Below are 15,282 nucleotides of genomic sequence, written 5' to 3'. Positions count from 1 at the left end.
ATAATGAGAGAAACATCTGTGCTCAAAAACGAAGCTACGATGAAGAAACAGACGATATTTTACAAGTAAATATATCAGGAGCTCATGAAGAAATTACGGCTATTTAAAAGGTTAGCCATGAAAACAAACACTGCTGTCAATGTGACGATATGTGATTACGCCAACAATCAAAATTATGGAAACAGAAATAAAAGCCCTTTGGCAAAAGAATGCTCATTTATTGGACTTTCTCTCTCGATGTAGCGCTACTAAAATTAAAAAAAGTTCAAAAGGGGTTTCAGGGGCCGCTTTTTGATGGTCAACAACAAATGGCTCTGAAAGGGATAACTGGTCATCTGAAGATATTGCAAAGTTTGCGACTGTACACTGCCTACCTTATAGAGTGTTATATTTTGTCAGGGACGCATTGAAATCTGCTCTTCCAAGTAAGTCACTTAAAAAAAAAGACAGGCAAATTCAGCCTTCCATCAGGTTTCATTGTCTTAAACCTTAGTGTTTTGAAAAGTAAAAAAAAAAAAAGTGGCTCTGACCACTATGGGACTTAACTTCTGAGGTCATCAGTCCCCCAGAACTTAGAACTACTTAAACCAAAATAACCTAAGGACATCACACACATCCATGCCCGCGGCAGGATTCGAACCTGTGACCGTAGTGGTCACGCGGTTCCAGATTGTAGCGCCTAGAACCGCTCGGCCACCACGGCAGGCTTGAAAAGTCAGTTAAAGTTATTAACAAGATTTGAGAAAAAGACCTAGTGCAGAGGCTTTACACTAGCGTTTCATCGACCATAGAAAACACAATTCAGCTAATATAAAGCTTAATAACCATAGTAATCACACACTAAAACCTTGAGGATCTCGATTACATTCATGCCAGTGCGCGAGGTAAGCATGTTTGCGTCGTCAGCTTATAAACTTCAATGCAGTGCGATTGGCGAGAGGGTTCACGGTGACGTCATTGCTGACAGCCCACCTGTGTCTGAGCCCTAACGTGTACTCTAGTATCCGTGATACTGGGGAGGGGGGGGGGCATCTTTTATTCTTGCGCCAGAAAACGACGGCGCATCTCACTGGCTACGTTCCACTCCTCGAGGCAAAAATCTTACGTGCCACGTTCTTGATTTCACGCTCCGCAGTATATTGGAACATGGCATTCCACACTGTGACGTCACCAGCTCCTCGTCCTGGTGCGTTTCACGTCCCGTGAGAGGACGGCTTCAGGCTCAGACAAATTCTCCCGTGTGGCGACCGTGTGTAAGGAAGAATTCTGCAGCAAAGCCACGATCACTGTTCGAAGCAACAAGACATCGGCCCACCAGTTTCAGCGGTTCTGTGCTGCCGCAATTCCAATTAGTGACGCGAATAATTATATTTACGCCCTCCCAACCGTTAATGTGGTTCGTGGTAACGGACATCACATGCTGACAGCAAAAGGTGACCAATAATGACGAATAATTCACCTTGGTGATAAGCAATTTCGATCAATAACAACAACATTGGTGTAGGAACCAGAATGAGATTTTCACTCTGCAGTGGAGTGGGCGCTGATATGAAATTTCCTTGCAGATTAAAACTATGTGCCGGACTGAGACTCGAACTCGGGACATCCATGTTTGTTACACTTGGTTGGTAAATGTAGGGATAGTTAATTGGTTGGTTGGTTGTTTGGAGAAGGAGACCAGACAGCGTGGTCATCGGTCTCATCGGATTAGGGAAGGATGGGGAAGGAAGTCGGCCGTGCCCTTTGAGAGGAACCATCCCGGCATTTGCCTGGAGTGATTTAGGGAAATCACGGAAAACCTAAATCAGGATGGCCGGACCCGGGATTGAACCGTCGTCCTCCCGAATGCGAGTCCAGTGTCTAACCACTGCGCCACCTCGCTCGGTGGATAGTTAATGATGGTTGCGGATGACGCTGGAGTTGTCATCAGACGCTATCCCACATACGCTTGATTGCAGATGTTGTGATCGAGTGGCCTAAGGAAACATGTCGACGGCCTGCAGTGCACGCTGGGTTACAACAGCAGTATGTGGACGAGCGTTATCGTGCTTTAAAACATCCTCTTGAATGCTGTTCATGAATGGTAGCAAAACAGGTCGAATGGCCAGACTAATGTACAAATTTTCAACCAGAGTGCGCGGGATAATCACAAGAGAGTTCCTAATGCCATACGAAAGCGCGCAAGGTGTAGGTTCAGTGTGTCTAGCAACCAGGTTGGTTGGTTGGTTGGTTGTAAGTCTTCAATTGGCCCCCATCTAATCAACACGCAGCCATTGCTGGCACTGAAGCAGAACTGGCTTTCATTAGAAAACACAACAAACCTCCACCCTGCCCTTCAATGCGCTCTCACTTGACACCACTGAAGACGCAAATTGGGTGGTTTGGTGTCAGTTGAATGTAGGCTAAAGGGCATTTGGCTTGGAGTTGTCGTTGAAATAACCGATCTGTGACAGTTCGTTGTGTCACTAGGGTGCCAATGATGCTGTAGATGCAGTATGATACACCCGAGCAACGACACTGAACATGATGGTCGTTCCTCTCAGTAGTGAGATGCGGTCGTCCGTAGCTCGGTCTTCTTAGTACTGTACATTCTCATGACCACCAGCTGCATGCAATCACGTACAGCGGCTACATTCCCGATAAATCTTTCTGCAATATCGCAGAAGGAACATACAGCTTCTTATACCCTAACACGCGACCTCAAACAAACTCAGTGAGGTGTTGATAATGGCATCTTTGTCACCTTAAAGGCATTCTTGACTGACATCAGGTCACCACGTTCAATCTCAAAGGTAACAAACTTTCACGACGGGTACAGCGTTTATTTAAAGCAAATTTGATTTGCATCGTCATAGTGGCACTGCTAGCGCTACACTCATGTGACTGAAATGAAATTGTAATCACATCATTTTTCAGATATAGAAACACACCTACTAACTCATTTATGACGCACAAATCTTTCATGTTGTTGCGATTTTTTTTTCGTCATTGAACATTATTGTAATGTTAAGTGTCTTAATGAGAAAAACTGGGAACCTGGTACCACGAAAACAAAAACTTGGTAAATGAGACCTATTATTATGACTTATTATAACCTAATTAAAAGGTCTGAGGCGCATAATATCCTCTACAAAGAAGAGACTGCCGTAGATCCCAAACTCCGATTTTCATTGAGAAAGTTACAGATAAAGCAGAAAACTATTTATAAGTTTTATGGCCCTAAATAGGAAGACAGAAGTGACAAAATGAACAGAGCACATTGAAAGATGGAAGAAATGATGCAGACCTTCCAGAAACAGCAAACAACTTCAGCTACAAAAAGAAACAGAGTTACTGATTAGAAACCATTTTACAAAACAAAGAAAACATAAGCATATAAGAGATAGGCAGACTGCAAATTCCACATGTAATATCACCACTCACACAATGGGTTATCTTGGAATTTTTTATGAAGTAATTTTCTGTACTGCTTTTGTAACAAATTATGGTGTTTCCTGTTGTAACATACAGTGAGATGACAAAAGTCATGGAATACGTTATAATATTGTGTCCGACCTCCCTTTGTCCAGTGTTGTGCAGCGACTTGACATGGCATGGACTCGGCAAGTTGTTGGAAGTCCCTGCAGAAATACTGAGCCAGGCTGCCTCTACAGCCACTGATAATTTGAAAGTCTTCGAGGTGCAAGATTTTGTGCATGACCTGACCTCTCGATTATGTCGCATAAACGCTCGATGGGATTCATTCATGTAGGGCGATTGGGTGGTCATATCATTTGCTCGGATTGTCCAGAATTTTCTTAAAAACAATTGTCAACAATTGTGGCTGGTGTCAATTCCATCACTGTCTGAGAATATGAAGTCCACGAATGGCTGCAAATGGTCTGCAAGTAGCTGAACATAACAATTTCTAGTCAATGGTTGGTTCAGTTGGCCTAGAGGATTCAGTCCATTCCATGTAAAATTGGGCCACGTCATTATGTAGCCACCACCAGCTTACACACTCCCTTGCTGACAACTTGGGTCCATGGTGTCATGGGGTCTGCACCACACTCGAACCCTACCATGACCTCTTACAAACTGAAACACGGATTCATTTGATGAGGCCACTGTTTTCCAGTCGTCTAGGGTCCAACTGTTATGGTCACGAGCCCTGGGAAGGCGCTGCAGGTGAAGTCGCGTTGTTAGCAGAGCCACTTGCATCGGTTGTCTGCCTATATAACCCATTAACACCAAATTTCACCCCATTGACCTAATGTGATGTGGTAAGTTGACTTCTGCAGTGCTATTGGACAAGCAACACTATGGTTATTTCATGCAGTGTTGCTTGTTTGATAGCACTGACAACTCTACGCAAACACTGCTACCCTCGATCGTTAAGTGAAGGCCGTCATCTACTACGTTGTGCACAGTAAGAAGGAATGTCTGAAATTTGGCATTCTTCTTCCACTCTTGATGCCGTAGATCTGGGAATACTGAATTCCCTAATGATTTTCGAAATGGAATGTTCCATGCATCTAGCCCCAACTACCATTCCACATTCAAAGTCTGTTAATTCCAATCGTGCAGCCGTAATCATGTCAGAAAGTTTTTCACATGAATCACCTGAGTACAGACAACAGCTCCGTCAATGGACTGGGATTTTATACTTTGTGTATTCAATACTTTCGCCATCTACATATGTGTATATCCCTATCCCATGACCTTTGTCAACCCATTGTAAAGACACAGCCACATTCTCAAAGCGCTCCAATGTAAGACACAATTTGCTGAATTTAGTTATTACGTCAGAGGAAAGTGTGTAACCACACTTGCCACTTTTGGCGCTTGTTTATTCATTTATTCATTAAGGTATCGCCATTATGTGACACTTCGATCCTTAATGCATAGCACAATGCTGAGTAGTCTGAGGAGCTTGGGATCATGACATAAGAGAGAGATACTCCTGCCGCTATACTGGAACCGTGCAGAAAATTATACTAAACACCCCTCTTGGAAGTATGGATCTGACCAATAATCCAGTCATCAAGTACTGAGGAAGATAGTGATCATCTTATTAAAATTTATTTTAATGTATGTTTCCATAAAAAAATTACCTTCAATAGTTTTTGCATCATCATGGGCAAATATAGAATAAAGAGGCAGCCGAATAAGAAGAAAATTAGAAAAATTATGTCACTATGCAAAAGACAGGGTGAGCCCGTTAAGTAGGATGCCACCCCAGCCACCAGATCATGTGGAGGGGCAGTGCCTGAGTAGGACATCTCACCGACAGCTTGCTACCCCACCATCCCTTTACAGTACTCCACGTACGCCTGAAGTCAAATTCTCTGTATTGCTATGAAGATGAACCTGCTATCACCACATTGACGGTATAACAGGTGGGAGAAACATGGTGAGGTTCAGGATGGCACTACAGATCATGGTACTTGCTCCAATCTGTATGTGTCTAAGAATGAATGGTCAATATGTCAGGAATGATCACCGAGAGCAAAAAATCTAGTAAACATTGGCTCTACTGTGTATACCTTAAGAGCTCTGAGCACTCGTTCATTTTCACTACTGTGAAACACATCTCTTCCACTGAACAAGTGCTCATAGCCTTTAAGCGTGCATTTTGAGCCCATATTTAATGGGCAATTTTTTCTTCTCCTCACAACATGTGGAAAGCAAAGAGCTTGAAGTACAAGAAATTTGATTCAGAGTCTTTAAGATGAAGAAACGCTCATAGCTCTTAAGATATGCATATTAGAGACTGTGTTTACTAGGCTTTCTTCCTTCAGATGATCCTACTGGACATCCTGTGTATGATTCATGTGCTCCTTCCCACTGTTATGCCACCAGCAGCTTTGACTATGTCTTTTTGAGCTGCTGTACATTAGTCGTTCGATAACAATAACATAATACTATCTTAACAAGTTTCTGCTCTTTATGAGTATTCTGTGGACGTTCTAGTTAAACAGATGGAACACATGGCTGTTCCACACAAAGTACAGGAAATGAATGACAGGATTTACTTGGCAGTTTTTCCATAAGATACAAGTAATGCTGTTTATCATTTAGATATGCACGTATTTTCTCAAAAAATGTACATATTGTATAACACAAAACATTTACTTGATTTACACTAGAGTCTGCAAATTTGGGGCATAGTGTCATTACTCGTCCACTGTAACACATTGTTGAACATTATGATTCATAAATGATACAGATACATTCTCTGTTTACTCTAGAGGTAGACGATATTCATCATAACTATTAAAATCACAGTTACTGAGGCATATCTGTTTAGCAATTTAATATGATGCACGTTAGACTCTATTAAATTTTTAATAGTTTGGGATTCACCAACAGTACATCGACTTTTCTCCATTCAGCTCTGTCCTGGCAAAGTTCAATCGTTTTCGAAGGTAACCGTTTATGTGAAGTTGCATACAAGCTACAGCGCACAAATGTCAGCTTCCTGTTGTGGTTTTGTTGTCCGGCCAGGGGGATCCTATGGAAGTAGTGTGGTGACAGAATGATACTTGGGGTCAGTTGCAAACGATACAGAGAGGTTTTGAAGAATGTTTAATATTATATCCTGCATTGACCAAACACTTTTGGTACAAACTTTTTATTGCGCCACTATGATTATTCTGGATTCACTGTGACGCACCAAGAAAATTTCTCCCACTTTTAGTGACCTCATAGGTAGTCAACATGTCACACCTATCTATATGACACCTGTACTGCCAGCTGTCGGCAGTTAATCATGGAAGAATCAAAGTCAACAAAGTCACAACTTATACTGCAATGACATTAGCATTTATTACGGAGGAAACTTAATTCAGAGAAATGAATATGATGTCTGTGGATGAAGCAAAATTAGACCAAATGATATTCAGAAGAACAAGTGTGAAGGACATATATCAGACCTATACATAGAACATAAAAAAGAATTTTCAGTTCTCTTTAATTTTGATTTATGTTGACGCCTAGGTTGCAGATGAATTTTTAGTAGCCACATTATACCACATTACCAGTATTGTGCTATGTACAAATATGAAACAACTACAGCTGTCACGGTGTCATTTATTGTTTATCTGTAGGCGTTCGATTTTCTTACATGAGTGAACCGCTGAAGTCCCCCAGACCTTCAATCACAAGAATTAACACAAAAAAGTATTGTAACAAAAAAATGGCTCTGAGCGCTATGGGACTTAACTTTTGAGGTCATCAGTCCCCTAGAACTTAGAGCTAATTAAGCCTAACTAACCTAAGGACATCACACACATCCATGCCCGACGCAGGATTCGAACCTGCGAACGTAGCGGTCGCGCGGTTCCAGACTGTAGCGCCTAGAACCGCTCGGCCACTCCGGCTGGCAAAAGTATTGTAACAAGGATTAGTAATAGCACATTTGTGCTTAATGGAGATGCACACCTAAATTTATTATTTTCATGTTGTTTTTCTGTAGCTATGAATATGAAATAATGCTGCACATAATGTGATTTTTAGTGGCTATTTTACGCCATGTTCCCACTATTCTGAGGAGGTACTACTAATAGCATATTTGTGTGTGACTAGCATCCACACCTGAATTTGTCGTGTATTTCTGTAGCTATGAATACGAAATAATGTTGCAAATAACGCAGAGGTATCAGCGCTATATTTCTTCAAGATTCTCAGTATGCCAGTAGGTTAGAATATTGCTTGAAAAGACACATTGTCCCACAGCCCCCACTTTCAATCCTTAGCAATGAATCTACAGTACAAAACTGAGAATCATCTGGAACAATGACTCACACTACTATGACCAGATGCCAATAGGCAGATCAACCATTGTTCGCAATCAGATGAGTGGGAAATAATTCACTGCTGCTAATAGAACCCCTTGGCTCCCAAGGAGAAGTTGAATGTCCATTCTTTACTCAAATGTAATGCAAGGTAATACATGAAAAGATACAATACCATTTCACTAAACGACTGGATTTCGATCAGTCACATCTCTCAAGTATTTAAGACTACTTGGCTGCAGAGATTTAAGGCTCAAATGACCACAGGAAGGACAGAGAAGGATGAACTGCATTATGAAAGACGCTCCTAACAAAATTCAAAGACATAATATATACTTATTACTTCCTTCAACTTATGACTCATACTGACCATGATGGTACTGTTATAGAAACTGGATCACAGACATAGGGATGTTGACAAACTTGCCACATGGTAAGAATAAACAAAAAACTTTGTTAATTGCGTCTGTGAAACAAAGCTATTACCATACTTAATCCAATGTAACTGTAAGAGTGAGTCACACCAGCATTTTACAGCAACACGTCGACCATCCCCACAATACATTTAAGTCAGTGGTCGGCAAACTTCTTGCTCAAGAGCCAACAATGGCATTAATGCATGGCATCTTGGACTTCATATGTATGGATCTTATTGTTACTTGATAACCTACATAAATTCGTACTTAACAAGCGTCCAATCGACAATTTATAGTAAGGAAGTGACAAGTTGGTCTCCGATCCCCCTCTCCCCATCCCAAGCACTGATCGTTAAATGTCAGAACAAACTGTTACACTTCGTGTCAATCATTCTCTGTTTCAGACTGCTGCCTCCCTCAGTGCCCGCAAAGTTGTGACTGTGATTGCCTGATGGTGTGTTCTTGTGCCATCTATGTGGGCATGTGATTAAATGATTAACTAACAATAATTTCACTGATATTTAATTGCATTATGGAATATGAGACATGATCAAAAACGTTTACATTATTTTCTGAATGACATTATTGTTTTATTCATTGTATTGTATTACAAAGGTCTTAATTTAATTTCGTATTCCTTGCTATAAATACATACTGTGTCTATAATGTTCATTTAGGAATCCATGTTACTTGTGTGTCAAAATTTATACCATAGCTGCTAATCGGTTGCACATGCCTGTTAGTACTGGAAGATGGACAAGGCAACACTCTGCCTGTTACAGCCTCTAACCATTCTACTTAACCTTTTGCCCCTGAGGTAAGCGACCAGCTTTACTCAGGTTATGGTTATCTTCCGAGCTTCAATTAAAACTAAGCACATCTTAAAAATTTTTCTGTCTCTGTAAGAACTTTCGTTTGTTACTGAGCACGAAAACTACACTCTTAAGAATCTTGATGTTAGTTGACGTTTTGGTTCAAAATGGTTATCAAATGGCTCTGAGCACTATGGGACTTATCTTCTAAGGTCATCAGTTCCCTAGAACTTAGAACTACTTAAAACTATCTAACCAAAGGACATCACACACATCCATGCCCGAGGCAGGATTCGAACCTGCAACCATAGCAGTCACGCGGTTCCAGACTGTAGCACCTAGAACCGCTTCACCACTCTGGCCAGCTGGCGTTTTGGGATTCATTTGCTATTGTTAGCTGCATCCATATTTACTATAACAATGGATCTAAGTAAGTATGATCCAAAGGTCCTCCGAAACCATCAGACCGTTTTCAAACAACTTTTGTATGCATATCACTTACTGCCTGGAAGAAATCGCTGTTGTAAGTACCACCAATCTACACTCCTGGAAATTGAAATAAGAACACCGTGAATTCATTGTCCCAGGAAGGGGAAACTTTATTGACACATTCCTGGGGTCAGATACATCACATGATCACACTGACAGAACCACAGGCACATAGACACAGGCAATAGAGCATGCACAATGTTGGCACTAGTACAGTGTATATCCACCTTTCGCAGCAATGCAGGCTGCTATTCTCCCATGGAGACAATCGTAGAGATGCTGGATGTAGTCCTGTGGAACGGCTTGCCATGCCATTTCCACCTGGCTCCTCAGTTGGACCAGCGTTCGTGCTGGACGTGCAGACCGCGTGAGACGACGCTTCATCGAGTCCCAAACATGCTCAATGGGGGACAGATCCGGAGATCTTGCTGGCCAGGGTAGTTGACTTACACCTTCTAGAGCACGTTGGGTGGCACGGGATACATGCGGACGTGCATTGTCCTGTTGGAACAGCAAGTTCCCTTGCCGGTCTAGGAATGGTAGAACGATGGGTTCGATGACGGTTTGGATGTACCGTGCACTATTCAGTGTCCCCTCGACGATCACCAGTGGTGTACGGCCAGTGTAGGAGATTGCTCCCCACACCATGATGCCGGGTGTTGGCCCTGTGTGCCTCGGTCGTATGCAGTCCTGATTGTGGCGCTCACCTGCACGGCGCCAAACACGCATACGACCATCATTGGCACGGCAAACTGGCTGACACTGACGGCGGCGGTGCACAAATGCTGCGCAGCTAGCACCATTCGACGGCCAACACCGCGGTTCCTGGTGTGTTCGCTGTGCCGTGCGTGTGATCATTGCTTGTACAGCCCTCTCGCAGTGTCCAGAGCAAGTATGGTGGGTCTGACACACCGGTGTCAATGTGTTCTTTTTTCCATTTCCAGGAGTGTATAAAAGGCGTGATGGTAGGGATGTAAAGAAAAAATGTAGCCCATGACCCGTAAACACACAGACTTTATTTATCCATTATTAGAGAGCACTTAATGACTTGCAACAAACTTTATACAAAATTTCAAACGTTTATGGCACTTTTTCTCGCTGTCAACCCTGACAAAATGATAAAAGAATAAAAGGTTTATCGCTTAGTACATTTTTGCTGTTTATACAATAAAACTAGCGCATCAGGCGTGACCTTTTATTTTACTACTTCTTTACTATTAACAGTATTTGCGACACATTTTGTGGACTGTATTCACATATATCACTGAATGTACCTGCAAAATTACAACATTGTACGACACACAGTTCAAGGAATATGAGCTCAAACATTGAATGCACGAAAAACTGCCGCATCATGCATGAGTATAACTTCTTTGCTACTAATTATTTGTAACACATTTCACACACAGTATCAACATATGCTGCTGAATGTACCTATAAATTTGTAACATTGTAAAACACATCATTCAAGAGATAGGACAGCGTAAACATCTGCAGGACGAAATTCGCTAGAGATATAGATGAGCTATGTCTACAAATATCTGTGAAATATGTGAAATCTATTGGACGTTCACATACATGGGCGAAGCTATGGCCTAAAATCTTCTCCTGAATCTCTGGGTCGATTTCGACCAAACTTTCTACACACACTACTTACTATATTGAAAGAAATACTGTGTGAGTGAGACCCAGTAACCTCGTATTTGCTTAGGAGTAATAATGTGGGAGAGAAGGGAGTAGGAAGAGATGGACAGAGGGTGGAGGCGGAGACAGATAAAGGGGGAGGAGGATACAGATAAAGGGGGAAGTGGAGATGGATAAAGGGGGAGGAGGATACAGGATACAGATAGAGAGGGAAGAGGAGATGGATAGAGGGAGGGGGAGGAGGAGGAGGAGGAGATGGATAGAGGGAGGGGGAGGAGGAGGAGGAGGAGATGGATAGAGGGAGGGGGAGGAGGAGGAGATGGATAGTGGGAGGGGGAGGAGGAGGAGATGGATAGAGGGGGGAGGAGGAGGAGGAGGAGGAGGAGATGGATAGAGGGGGGGAGGAGGAGGAGGAGGAGATGGATAGAGGGATGAGGATAGAGAGTGGTAGCAGATGGATAGAGGAGGAGGAGGAGGAGGAGGAGAAGGAGGAGGAGGATAGAGAGGGGTAGCAGATGGATAGAGGAGGAGGAGGAGGAGGTGACGAATAGAGAGGGGAAAGGATGGAGATGGATAACGAGAGTGGAAGGAGATGGACTAATGGAAGATTGGAATAAATGCATACCAAGGCCACGCTAGGTAATCAGATAGTGTCATTATAAAATATGGCTGAGAACCACAGGCCACATGAATACCTTGAGTTGGGTTGAATGCGACCTGTGGGATGAAGTTTGATGTCCATTAAGCTACATGATCTGTGCTGTATAAAAATTAATAGTACATTGATATTGCAGTTGCGATTATATCCCAGAGTAAGTGTGCCTCCAAAATACCTCTAAGTGAGCTTTCAATCACGACTTAACTCTTATAGCAAAAACAGTCATAAGAATCATCCTAGATGAGAAATTTCACAACCCCTCTTAAACTTCGTATGATGTAAGTTACAGTGACTAGAGTATGTGTCAGGATGTAATCACAGGTGTATTTTCAAGCCTTTAAGAACACTCATTGTCTTGACACACATGCTGCAAATGTGGCTTGTGTGGCAGATTAAGTGCCTCTTCAGTCTGTGGCTGGTTTTAAATCTCTTCACAATCATATAACAAGTATAAGGACATCAGTTTTTATGAAGAAGGGAATGCTGTCCAATATGCATCAATGTATGATTAAGAGCTCGTTTTGACAAACAATGCAGCTGTGTTGTCTTTCTGTAATGAGCAGCTGCAAGATGACCTTCTGGTAACCAGCTGCAAAAATCTGTTACAACACACAAAAGAAATATAAGGACATTGAACACTGTACAGCTGCGAATGTTCTTTAAGAGTATTACTTTTTGTGACTGCCTTTTGCAAACGGCAATAGATTTAAGCACGGTGCCCAGTATGAATCTGTGAATGCTGCTTCAATAGATCACTTCGCGTGAATGACTTGTTGCAAATACTGCAACTGTAGGGGCGTTCGCCAGTATGTAGCCTTGAATGCAACTTTAGATGGTTATTTGATTTGAATGTCTTGTTGCAAACACCACAGCTGTAGGGGCGTTCGCCAGTATGCAACCGTGAATGCATCTTCAGGTTAGTATTTGTTACAAATGTCTTGTTGCAAACGGCACAACTGTAAGGGCGTTCGCCTGTATGCAGCTGAACATGTTTACGTAGATGGCTACTTGATTTGAATGTCTTTTTGCAAACGCCACAGTTATACGGGCGTTCGCCTGTATGTAGTCTAAAATGTTTATGTAGATGGCTATTCGATTTGAATGCCTTGCTGCAAACGCTGCAGCTGTATGGGCGTTCACCCGTGTGCAGCCGTGAATGCTCCTTCAAAGTACTGCTTTGAGTGAATGTCTTGTTGCAAACGTTACAACAGTATGGGCGTTCACCAGTATGCAGACGGAAATGCTTCTCCAAAGTGTCTCTCCTTTTGAATATTTTGCTACACACGTTACACGAATGCAAAAATTCACGTCTGTCCACATGTGTGTGCTCCTTCAGATCCTGCAACTGGCTGAACGTCTCTTTGCAGATGTCACACCTGTGTGCCAGATGTCTTATAGCACAGGATGCTTGCTGCATGGTGATGCTCTGTATCCTGTTCTCTGATACTGCAGCCAGGGACACTTTGGTAACTGAACCGCCGCTGTCACCGGCAGCATTGCTGTTCAGCATACCAGCACGATTAATACTGCAGAAAAGTGGAAAAAATTGTGTCAGAAAATATTTTCATTACAGTTCAACTACGGAAATAACAATTACACTAACATACGCTAGGTCTTGAAAGATCTCTAAACGTCCCCATGAAGGCATAGTGTACAGCATAGTCTGCAATGCAGGTTACAAATTATGAGCAAATGTACTTGCATTAATAGAACTTTTGGGCCTCTTTAAGGGGAGCCAGAGGTGGTCAAATCCAAAAAATTACAATTTTTTTTTTGCTATCGAAGATTAATTGGAACATTCCTCTTTAATGTAAACTTTGAATTATTGTTCTACTCGCCCTAGAAGTGGAGTTATTACCATTTTCTCCCACGCCTGCAGAGGAAATGGGCGGCCGCTGAATGCATCTAACACCCTCTCGTGACTTCCTGGCGAACTGCTTGGGATTTTCTCGGCCTGTTACGCATACAGCGCATTATGTTACGCATACAGCGAGTGTGCAAGGGTAGGCTACATAGTTTTCTGTGACAAATGAAGCGCTAAGAGCGCGGAAAATCGTCTTTTTGCTGTTTACCGTTTCGAATTAGTTCAGTGTTGCGCCTGTTGTTGGTAGTATTATACTTCTTGTGTAAAGCGTTGTTCTGGTTATGACGCCACGTTTTAGTAACCGTGTATATAAGAAGAGGAAGAACGTAGGGAAAAGAAAATTAACACTTATACCAAGTTGCAATACTACAATTATTGAAACAGTGTGTTCTTCTGCTAAGCAACACATGGCCGGCCATAGCCCTGTGACATCTTCTAGCAAAAAGCTAACTGGTGGAAGTGACAGATTTCGTGAATATGTTAGTGACAGTGATGATTTTAACGAAGTACTGATTATTGGATTATTATCTTCTGTGCTGAAAGAAAGTGTTCTGTGCAAAATGTGTTCAAGTGTAGGAGTGGGACTAGAGATAACAAAGCACTTTGGTTTAGCTTGTGAGATGAAGATAAACTGTGCATGTTGCAAGTATCAAGTGACTTTCTACAATTCACATGTCAGTCTCTTTGGTGAAAATGGACGATCTTGAGTGTTTGATGTGAATGTTCGACTTGTGTATGGTCTTCGATCCATTGGAAAAGGGTCTGCTGCTGGTAAACTGTTTTGTGGTATTATGAACTTGCCATCGCCTCCAAGCAAATTTGGGTACTACTGTGAACTGGTAGGATCCTCTGTTGAAGATGTGGCTTTGAAAACCATGAAGGAAGCAGTGGAGGAATCTGTAGAAATGAACGGTGGTTCTAGGGATTTGGTAGTGGCATTAGATGGTTCCTGGGAAAAGAGGGGTCATAAATCCCTGAATGGGGTTGTAACTGCTACTTGTGGTGATAGTGCAAAAGTGACAGATGTTGCAATATTATCAAAACATTGTAAGTGCAAAAATAAAATCAAAGAAGAGCACAGTGGAACCTGTGAGGCAAATTTTAGTGGATCAAGTGGAGCAATGGAAGTGGATGGAGTGAAAAAAAATTTTTGAACATTCAGTTCCCAGATACAACGTTAGGTACAAATACTACCTTGGGGATGGTGACTCCAAAGGTTTCAAGACTATAGAGGAACTGAAACCATACGGCAATGAATTTGTAGTTGAAAAGTTGGAATGCACTGGGCATGTGCAAAAGTGTATGGGTGCATGGCTTCGAAGGCTCAAACAAACTTTGGGTTCAAGTAAGCTCAGTGATGGAAAGACAACAGGAGGGAGAGGCAGGCTTACTGATGAGGTGATTGAACGTCTACAGAGATACTATGGGTATGATGTAAGGCAAAATACTAGTAATGTTAGTGACATGCGAAAAGCAGTGTGGGCATTGTTGCTTCATACTGCCTCTTCCAATGAATACCCTCAACACAGCCTGTATCCAAAAGATTCTTGGTGCAAACATAATGCAAAAAAGGACTATGATCACAAACATGGTTTGCCAGCAACTGTGATAAATGCAATGAAAC

General features: G+C 42.2%; 1 protein-coding gene across 5 annotated transcripts in view; it reads right to left on the bottom strand.

Annotated features, from left to right (window-relative positions):
* The window catches only part of LOC126106534 (zinc finger protein 3 homolog), a 578,052-nt gene that overhangs the window by 222,454 nt on the left and 340,316 nt on the right, over positions 1-15,282 (bottom strand). Inside the window, exon 8 of one of the 5 annotated variants that reach the window (XM_049912863.1) lies at positions 11,654-13,320. The exons of the other annotated variants lie outside the window; for them this stretch is intronic. Coding sequence (XP_049768820.1) covers positions 12,501-13,320 — 820 coding nt within the window. The 3' untranslated portion in view covers positions 11,654-12,500. Of the gene's footprint in view, positions 1-11,653; positions 13,321-15,282 lie in introns of those variants that run through there. 5 annotated transcript variants of the gene reach the window in all.

The sequence above is a fragment of the Schistocerca cancellata genome, chromosome 10 (genome assembly GCF_023864275.1).
Source record: "Schistocerca cancellata isolate TAMUIC-IGC-003103 chromosome 10, iqSchCanc2.1, whole genome shotgun sequence".
Lineage (NCBI taxonomy): Eukaryota > Metazoa > Arthropoda > Insecta > Orthoptera > Acrididae > Schistocerca > Schistocerca cancellata.
The sequence above is the reverse complement of the archived record's forward strand: the minus strand, read 5'-3'. Positions and strand labels throughout refer to the sequence as shown.